Source organism: Halichoeres trimaculatus, unplaced genomic scaffold, assembly GCF_033239565.1.
Source record: "Halichoeres trimaculatus isolate MK-OKI-2021-1 unplaced genomic scaffold, fHalTri1.1 fHalTri1_scaffold_17, whole genome shotgun sequence".
In the NCBI taxonomy this organism is placed as follows: Eukaryota; Metazoa; Chordata; class Actinopteri; order Labriformes; family Labridae; genus Halichoeres; species Halichoeres trimaculatus.
Genome location: NW_027437195.1, coordinates 16,942,936 through 16,952,906, shown reverse-complemented (window position 1 = coordinate 16,952,906; position 9,971 = coordinate 16,942,936). Strand labels below are relative to the sequence as shown.

Below are 9,971 nucleotides of genomic sequence, written 5' to 3'. Positions count from 1 at the left end.
TGTGTGAAATACATCCCATCATCGCAGTAGATTAGGTTTACTCCCACTGCTTTAGTGAGGAGGCTTCTGGGTAACCTCATCTGGAAAATGATCAACATTTAGCTAAACTTGTGCATTCTATTTGTTGGGTGTTATGAAAAGGAACAGGGATTTCCTGCAGCAGGGAAGATGAATTAAGTTACAGATTAGAAAAAGTAGTCTTGATGATGCATTTATGACTTTTTTTAATACAATCATTGCAGTTTTAGTTGTGCTTACCTGTGTTGACTCTTAAAACTGCAGGAAAAGGTTAGTTAGCAAATTGCAGCTGCTCCCAATATGTAATTCAACCATCACTTTATATAATACGACTCATGCTTTCCTCATGATACCTGCTGGCAGTGCAGCCTTACAACCCACCCATCTATATATAAAAAATAATCTGCTTGTCATTAGCAAGACATGTAACCAAGTTTATTGAACATCAATGAAAAATGGCTTTAAAGGGACATTACAGTCAAACAAAAAAGCAACAAATCCAGTCTCTAAAGCCCTCTTTCAGATGTTCAAAAACAAGACCAAACCAGCACAATAAAAACAGCTTTTGCGAATCAAACTGAGAAAATTAGATGAATGGATTAAAGAATAAAATTAAATATGACTTGAGCAATTGTATGAAACTGTAATGAGTAAGCACATAAAGTTCCTGTTAAACATGCATTAAGTATTAGTAGTAGTTTATTTCAAGCTCTAAACTTTGTTAAAGATGTAAAGATGTTCAAGTCTTTTCTGTCCTCAGTTTGTTTTATACTGGCTTCATCTACACAGTACAGATGTTTCAATCGTTTCATCAGCCGACTGTTTTTCAGTGAATCCATCACTGAAACACTGTGACCTCTTCTCACAGGGTTTCAAAATAGCTGTACCTATTTTTTTCCTTTGACCTTTCTGAGAACTACATCCCACAAAATATTTACCGCAGCGCAACAAAAACACACAGCAGTAGTTACATGATAATTACAAGAAAGTCTTCTCTAAAAGAAAGTTAATATCTATTTAAAAAGTCTGTCAAGCCGTTGTCTTAGCACACATTTGAACCACTGGCACAAGTTTGATCCTCTTCAGCTTTGACCTCTTGTGAGTCCCGTCGAATCTTTTTAAAGTAGCGTTCAGCACGCAGTTCCTCAAAGCAAAACTCAGTGGCGCCACTGAGCAGCAGCTCTTTACAGTACATACTCTGCTCCTGTAGTTTTCCAGATTCTGCTTCTTTCTGCTGCTGATGATGCTCCTGGAGTCTCTTCAGGGGAGTTTCCTCTCTGCAGGGCTTACGAGCCGATAAAACTGTGTTCACTGCCGGGTTGATCTTACATGGAGTCCTGAGGATGAGATGAATGACACTTAAGAAAGTCAAATACCTGGTTCAGTTACAGCCTAAAAACAAATAAATAAAATTACATGTTGTTATCTTTAAATAAAACCATTGAGTAATATTAAGGAACAATTGATTTATGTCCATTTCTAGGGCCCGTGTGCTGACAGAAAAATGTCTTGACTCTTTGATCCTGCCTTTAAATGGCTGTGCAGCTTTCTTGTTAACTTTAGACCCAACAGCAGAACTATTGTTAAATATATAAAGAAATAAGGATTGTCATAGTCTTTTCTGTGGCATCAGTGTTAAACTGATTCTGTTTCTTGCTGCTTAAAAAAATCCAACCCTTACATTCAAAATCCACAAACTGTACATGAAACAGACAAATGAGGTACTTCTATAGGTACCAACCGAATTCTGTCAAAAGTACCTGGTACCAATTCACATAAAAACCAAAAGGTACCATGTTTAGGTACCTAAATGCATTCTTGTGACTGTGAAGGAGCAGAAGAGAAGGCAATTTTCCATGCTGGTCATGAACACAGCATTGCAAGGTTATAAACTGAAGAATACATTTGTCATATTATTTTTTTTATATTTTACGATTTAACAAATTGATATTTTTTACCACATAAACACAAAAAAGTAACGAAAATTGCTACCGTTGAGTACCAGGACCTATTGCCAGGTACCGGAAATTGGTGCCATATCATTTTAAATGTGAAAGGTACCCATCCCCAGGTTGACCTGCAACTTTAATGTGTTAAAAAGTGTTCTTCAATAAAAACAAGTTTGTCATCACTCACATGGTTGGAGGCTGGTCTAACTCCTCAACAAATGGTTGAAATGTTGGTTTTGGAGGCGGCGGAGCCATAACAGTGTGTCCAAACTTTGACTTCTGGGGCATCTATATAAAGTGAACATTACATCATTATTGTTGTTAATCCATACATCAACACTAACACCACTTGTTTACAAAAAAAAGATATCTGAATCAATAAACAGAACACAAGCCGGTCTCATACCTTGACATCACACCATCTTTCTGGCCTCTGTTCGTTCTCCTTTGCCCTAGAAGTTGGGGGGGCTACCCATGACTCCAACTTAGGTTCTGAGGGGCCAGCGCTTTGAGCCTTGTTCTCATCAAAGATGACCAACCGGCTGTTTGAGGCAGTGCCAAAAATTGGGGCGCCATGCGACTGCAGGCCTCCAGAAACACCTGTTCACAAAAACAGTCCAACATCAAATCAAGACACAGTCTTAATTATACCATCAAAATCAAAAGGTGCTGGAGCAATAATCGTTCCAGTTTAAAATTTCACAGATTAAGTTCATTCATGTGCTTACTTTTGATTGCAGAACCAGTTCTGTTTACAGGAGCAACAGCTTTCTTCTTCCCTCTGTGTTTAAGGTCAGCAAGAGAAAACCGCTCAGGTTGTTTGGGCTCATCATCGCTGTCATCTTCCTCCATATTCATCATCACCTGCCGGGTCACACGAGCTTGCAAAGCCCTTTGGAAAATGATACAGAAGTTAATAAAAGGCATTTGTTTTGTGATTCAAACAATTAATCAATCACGCTAAAATATGTACCTGTGAAACTGCTGGAGCTTTTCATGGGGCTCAGCACACTTTTTGAATCCCTCCTGGAAGACCAAGTCTGCTTTGCGGCAGTTCCCCTGATTCTCGTATTCCTCTGACCAAGCAATGTAGAGCGATGCTTGAGTCACTCCTATTCCTTGTGCCTGCATGTACCTGTAAATATCTAAGGGCTCAGGGCAGTTTTCCGCCTGATGACATGCCAGACAACACAGAGTTCAGTTATTACTGATGTATTATTTTGATAAATCAAAGAAAAGAGTCAGAGTACACATACAAACTTAATCCAAAAGTCTACATAGCGTGGATCATTGTGATATTTCTTTTCCTCAGTAAATTTGGTCACAGCTCGTTCCAGCAGAGTGGAAAGATTGCTCTCCTTCCCTCCCTGCGGGAATGTCTGCTCAGTCCACTTAATGTATCTGTGGAAATCAATGCAAGAACAGGATGTGAAATGAAACCCTTTTAAAATCAGAGTTAGCACAAACACAAGACCACACTTGTCAACATATCTGACTCACCGATCCCAAACATCAAGAGGATCCTCTCCATCATACATCCGTAGCTCAGATTCAAAGGTTCTAGAGAAAAAAAGGCAAGTATTTAACTTTATGTGAATTTATGATGATATAAATTCTAGCCCATGTTGTGAAGAGCTTTCATACTGTCGCTGCTGGTTCACGGCAGAGCTGAGCCCATCCTGTTGTTGACTGAGGGCCTGATGTAAGGCTGATATGGCTCTGCCCCGCCGAAGTGGCTGGATGTTTTCTTTGCAAAGCTCCCATTCGACATCTCCACCTTCTGCCATTGTGGAAGTTAAAACAATATGAAACCTGGAGAAAAACAGAAACATGTGCATTTGTTTTTCATTTCATCAAATATTTTCTTTCTTTTTCTCTAGTCTGATGCTTTTTTTCTTTAAACAAAATTTGATTTCAAAGCCTCATTTTTTGTGCTAATATATACATTCTTAGATTAAAACAAAATCTTGTTTGCACCATTCACTTTTCATCCTGTTCATTTCCCCATTGAAGGACATACAGATTCAACATTTAAGGTTTTTATTTCGCCATTTGTCCATGGACCAACAGTCCAGACACAAAGAAAATCTTGTGCGGGGCTCTCTCAGAGTCAAAGACCAATAAAGGATTTAAATAGAGAATATAAACAGTCTAAAATATCAAATATAAACACTTTAAATAAAGAATATGGAGGATTGTCTTATCTTATATTGTTATTACCCATTGTTATCCAATTATCTTTGTTAAAGGTCAGTTAGAGATTTGAATATTAGTAAAGGTAATAACACATTGTATCCATACAGCCTGTGTACAGACTGGAGCACATGTTTTTCTGAAACATCTAGGTCTCAACTCTACGCCTCTTGCTGTTAACTCTAAACCTGTAAATAAACAAATCAAAAGTACACTTTAACGACACACGTTTGGAATTTTTCATTTACACCGTTCAAGCAACTTTCGCTATTAATATATTCTTAACATGCTGATGATGTGTCAAAATGTATCTTATTACCTTATCGTCGTATAAAGAATTATAGGGGGCGTAATCGCATTGACGGAAACTGCTGTTAGCTATACTTACTTTTCCCAGACCTCATGAATATAAAACAAATAAACATGGATAGAAAAAACAAAATAACAAAACATTGCTGTGAACTTGCATAATAAATATTATTCACTTTCAAAAGTAACTTCTTTTCTTACGCTTATGACAGAATGACGTGGTGGACTTTGCAGACTTGCTAGCCAGAATTAGCATTAGCAACAGTTTCTGCCGTTGTACGATTTTATAATGATACATTCCCAGTCATCCATAAAATCACAGCTTGTGATCTAAACACTTTGTATTTCTTACCGCTAACAAGCCTCCGTTGTCTCGTTTTCAGGTTAATAAAGCTACAACCTTGTGTCCTGGTTGTAAAGGAAACGTCGCTCCGCGGTCGGTTGTGTGTTTTGAACAAAGACCGCGAGACCATTTGCAGAGGGCTGATAGGAGGAATATCGAACCGGAAGTTGTAGAGGGGCGTCACACAACGCCTCTTCCGGAATATTTCCTGTTTTGACTTGACCAACGTTGAAAGTCTGAAACAGTAAGACAATGTCCAGTTGATTGAACATAGAGTCATTTTATTTCTCATGTTTATCGTTAGAGTATTACCTGCTGATCGGCTTCGTCTACCACGTGATTCTCTGCACGTGTCAGCATGGATAACCGCTGTTATTGTTGTACTTCCAAATTCAGTATCTTTAAGAAGGAGGTAAGACTGGCACATCGATATTCTGGAACTAAAAAACATATATAACGTTTTTATGAACCGTTGTTTTAAAGCCGTTATATCCTCACAGCTGGGTTGTAAGAACTGCGGCCGCGTCTTCTGCTCCAGCTGTTTGACTCACAGTGCTGTGGTGCCTCGCTGTGGTAACACACAGCAGAAGGTCTGCAAACAGTGCCATGGTAATCTGACAAGGTAAAGGTCGGACTCTGCGAAAAAATATGACTGAATGTTGCAAGGCATTTCAGATGATAATTTGTTTTAATTTTAGCGGATCGTCTTCAAATAATGCTGGGAAATGGTCCCCACCTGAAAATTATAAAAAGTGAGTATCAGAAAATTATTAAAAAGTTATCAACACTGCTGCCCTGATGATGTCTAGAGGTATTAATTATTCTTAGGCGAGTGGCTGCATATGAGGCCAAACAGAAGGGACAATCCTCTCAGCCCCTTGCCCATCAAGGTAACCGAAATGGAAAAGAAGGACTTGTGCCGACCAGAGGCCTTAGTGCAGAGGATCAGGCTATTGCTGAAAGACTTCAAAGACTGAAAGCGGACACTAAGCCAAGTAATGCAGTTAGATATCTTACCTTTTTTTTAATCTTACAAATTCCACAATCTCATATTTTGTCAAAAGTCATTATATGCTCATTACCTCAACTTCCCAGAGTCTATCCCCTCTGAGAAAGAGATCGAGTCCCGCCTCGCTGCTTTGAAAGCTCCCAGCCAGCCAGTGCCTTCTCTTGGAGAAATGGAAGACCGCCTGGCAGTTCTAAGGGGTCAGCCTCCACCGTCTCAAGCCCCTCTACCAGTAAACTGAGATCCTCCCTCATTCCTCACACCTTATTGGGTTTGTCTGTCAGACACTTGCAATGATTTCTTGCCATTTTATGCACTTCTGTGTTTATCTGTACAGGTGCACAAGCCCCCGGATAACAGGACTCAAACTGAGCAGGCCAATGATCTAATTACTCAGATGACAGATGAAGTTGCCATTGACAACCAGCAATCAAATCCTGAGATCGGTATGCTGTTACTAATCTCACTGATTCATCCAATACTAAATTAATAATTCATTGTGAAGTCATAACATAATCTTAGTCATGCATAGTATTTGTGCAATAACATCCAATGTAATATTTACCGTCTATAAACCTTCTATATTAATTGTTTTACAGGTGTAGATGACCAAATTAATGATCTCAACAAGGGGGAGGCTGGAACGTTGACTGAGAATTTGGAAGGGGATGAAGAAGCAGTCAGGCAGCTTGAGGCAGAGAAGTCCCGTCTGCTGGAGGAAGCCATGAAGGAGCTGAGGAGGGACCACCATTCTCAGGATCAGATCCTCGACATGGCCAAGAGGCTGGCACAGCTGAAGGGGCAAGACCCAGACAAAGGTACACATAGCACATACAGTTTGGTGCTCTACTTTCTTCACCTTATTTGTTTTCCTCTTAACTCAGAATATCAGGAAATATGACCAGAGCACTAAGTACTGGCTCTGTATTCTTTTCACATTATGTGTAGTCACTAAAGAGGACTTCCAACATCCTGACAGTGAGGAGGAGACTGAGGAAGAAGCCGTTAAAAGAGTCTTAAAACAGGTTTGGGCCTTATCCAAAAAGAGAGATCACAATGTAAAGTAGATGATGATACCTATCGTATGATAAAGCTGTTATAAGTAAGTGCATATCACATTCTTAAAGATAATTGAAGTGACCAGGATCTTTACAGGAGGCCACAAGGGGCTGCTATTATGCCAATTTAATCATTTGTTATGTGACTGGGTTGTGAAAAACCTCTGTCTCCACCATGTTTCCTAGCTCTCTGAGGAGGCTGCATTGGATGAGGCCAGTGGTTACAACATTCCTCTAGAACACAGTGGACCTAAGAACACAGAAAAGAAGAAAACCTCAAAAAAAGTATGATACATTGGCCTCATAACAAAAAAATTATGCCTCCCACTATTCGTCTGAATGACATATGAACCTTTCTTGTGATGTGTTTCAAGGCCCACGCTCCAGCACCCAAGAGTCGTTTTCCACCTGCTGCTGTTGCATATTCGCCATCAGACAGTGATGATGAAGAGCTTCCTTGGTGCTGCATCTGTAACCAGGACGCCACCCTTCGCTGTCACACCTGTGATGGAGATCTGTACTGCAACCGCTGCTTCAGGTGGGGCTACTTGTTAATGAACAGAAATGATACCGTATTTACAGCTCAGCAGGAGGGCTTTTCCTTGAAATCTTTGCACTGATGCCCAAGAACGATAGCTGTGATTTGAAATGCATACCATGACCCAGATAGATTGAAGGATGGTGGCTGCCATACTGTTAGGCAGCATGAATATAAAGTATTTAGAGTGATGAATTATCAATCTGTTCTCCATTATTCCCCCCCAGGGAAGGCCATGATAAATATGACAGGATGGAGCATCACACCACCAGCTACACTGCACCAAAAAAGAAGAGGAAGGCCTGATAGACTGTGCTCAGGTGTTTGCCTTATCAATCTGTGGTCAGGTAGAACTGTTAGAACTGTGCTTTAGACTTAAGTGACCTATACGTGATTAAACCGAGTCCCAGTAGATGAATCACTACCTATCATTATGAGCAGGCCTGAAATCATTTTGACCTCTGCTTATCGCTTTATTCAGGCCAAAGTGGCCATGAGTTACATCACTGTAGTCTGTAAGAAATATCCTTAAAAAGGTACAAATCTGCTTTTTGACACAACTAACAGATAACAAACAAGGAGTATCATCTGTGGTAAAAGATAACTGAAGCCATTGACTTAAATATGTATAAAATATGACAAAAATACCTGTAGCTATTTATTTTGTCTTGTTCAAAGGTTTTGTAGAGGCTGCTGCAGTTTTAGGATTAAATAAACTACACACTGAAAGTTGGAAGTTTTTTTTTAACTCACTTGTCCTACTTTCAGAGGCAACAAAGGCTCGTCCCAGACGCACACTGCACTTGTCACCATTTGAGTTTTTTGTAAAAAAAAAAACAAAAAACATGACATCGCAAACTAAAAGCAGGCACATCATGTGCTCATCTGGGATGATGTGCGATCCCAGACGACTGTCAGGCTTTGCGTTGAAGGAGCATAGAGGAGTCTGTTTAAAGGGATTACTGAGGGCTTTGTTTTCTTTTGGCAGCCTCTGCAGTCACTCTTGTAATCTATGTTTGGCTGCAAGTCTGACATGAGTATTGCCTTTCTTGTCCTTGTGTGTAATTTCATTATAAAGGATGGAGAAGTGTTAGGTGCTGTGTCACGTCTCTGGAGGATCACTGCAAGTCTTTTTCGTTGTGTTTTTAAAACTGAAGATTTTTTTTTTGCCTCTGCATGGGTGACAGCCGTGGCTGGAAATGTACTGCTTTGGAATCCTTTTTTAAGACACCTCTATCACATTTTTGCAAACCTCAGGAATGCCTGGAGAGATTTTCTTCAACTACGACACAAACTTCAACTTGAGTAGAAAGATGAACTAACCCTAAGGTCAAAGTTTGTGTGGCCTCCTTTAACCAGTGCTCAGGATGTGATTTGCTTATTGAACAAGTTTTCACACAAATAATTGTAATAATTTCATGACGTGGTAAATCAATAAGATTTCATAAAAAGTCAAAGAAGAAGTGCTGGTTTGGCTCATTGGCAAGGAAAGGTGCCCCCAAGGCACAACACAGCAAAAAAAGGTCCCAGTGACAGAAGCATCATGTTGTTCTGAAATGAAACTGTCCTGGCCTTCTCTCCTGAATACAACTTCTTGAAGTGATACTTTTAAAACACCTAAACCTTTTAAACTGTAGCACTAACTTGGCACCAAGGTTACATTATGGGTATCAGAGGTAAATGCCTGTTTAATCAAATGTCTACTTCAGTCTCATTAAAGCAAAATCTCATCAAACCAAAGGGGTCATCTTATTGCATTTGTTTCAGGCCTTGTTCACACGTTGCCAGGCATTTTCAAAAATGAATATATCCCCCTCATTCATTCTTAAAAACACTGTCGTCCACACGGACTGGGAAAAGCCGCTGAAGAATGCCAAACCCGTATTTGGCGGTGTTTTTACAGACATGAAACCCGTGCCACCCAATCAGAATGAACTTTCGTTTTGACGTTTGGGAACCAAAAACTCTATTTCCTGGCCTCTACACGAAACGATGGTGGGTTAAGATGAGATCAGACTCCTTATCTTGTCTTGATGTTGGGTTTCTGCAAAAGAAATTTATCAATATCAACAAGTCCTGTTAATGTTTTTGGAAAGTGTCTTGAGATAATGTTTGTTATGATTTGGCCCTATACAAATTGAGACTGATTGATTGAATCATGAAACCAGAGTTTTCCAAAATCTTTACTTTGGCCTGAGCTTTCAGAAAACATTGTTTTTAGTGATGTAAAACTGTGCTTTAATGTGGACGACAGGCTCAAACATAAAAATATATGCGGTTTTCCAGATACACAGCTACGTATGGATATGGCCTCACATATATGAGTTTGAGCTAATGGAAGAAGGAGAAAATCAAAGATTGTTTATTCACAAGATGTCATGATACTGCTGTAAATGATTGTCGTAGTTTTTCTGTTAAATGTAGACCTTATTTGTGTTTTTCATGTTTCAGTATTAATATATCTTCCATCTCAGCCACAGTTACAGCAGTTTGCTTGATTGATCAGTTATCTTTATTCACAACATGTTGGCATAAATGAAAATAGAGAAGAAGAAAA

The 9,971-nt window shown here is 39.5% G+C and overlaps 2 protein-coding genes across 3 annotated transcripts; one reads left to right on the top strand and one right to left on the bottom strand.

Moving 5' to 3' along the window:
- Window positions 1-314: 314 nt before the first annotated feature.
- Window positions 315-4,966, bottom strand: bub1bb (BUB1 mitotic checkpoint serine/threonine kinase Bb). Of its 2 annotated transcripts, none has more exons than XM_074691743.1 (9): window positions 4,671-4,811; window positions 3,612-3,779; window positions 3,468-3,527; window positions 3,224-3,368; window positions 2,941-3,137; window positions 2,696-2,859; window positions 2,374-2,567; window positions 2,155-2,255; window positions 315-1,355 (listed from the first exon to the last, which is right to left on the bottom strand). In XM_074691743.1, the coding sequence occupies exons 2-9, from the start codon at window positions 3,752-3,754 to the stop codon at window positions 1,061-1,063; spliced, it is 1,299 nt and encodes a 432-aa protein (XP_074547844.1). In that variant the 5' UTR covers window positions 3,755-3,779; window positions 4,671-4,811; the 3' UTR covers window positions 315-1,060. The 2 variants fall into 2 exon arrangements, with proteins under 2 accessions (XP_074547844.1, XP_074547843.1); XM_074691742.1 differs by lacking the exon at window positions 4,671-4,811 and adding an exon at window positions 4,822-4,966 and having other exon boundaries at window positions 318-1,355.
- Window positions 4,967-5,020: 54 nt separating this feature from the next.
- zfyve19 (zinc finger, FYVE domain containing 19) lies at window positions 5,021-9,934 on the top strand. Its single transcript, XM_074691744.1, has 11 exons — window positions 5,021-5,224; window positions 5,313-5,434; window positions 5,511-5,564; window positions 5,641-5,807; window positions 5,908-6,050; window positions 6,156-6,264; window positions 6,418-6,636; window positions 6,767-6,843; window positions 7,063-7,161; window positions 7,251-7,414; window positions 7,642-9,934. Exons 1-11 carry the CDS (start codon window positions 5,171-5,173, stop codon window positions 7,718-7,720), a joined length of 1,287 nt encoding a protein of 428 aa, XP_074547845.1. The 5' UTR covers window positions 5,021-5,170; the 3' UTR covers window positions 7,721-9,934.
- The last annotated feature ends 37 nt before the right edge of the window (window positions 9,935-9,971 follow it).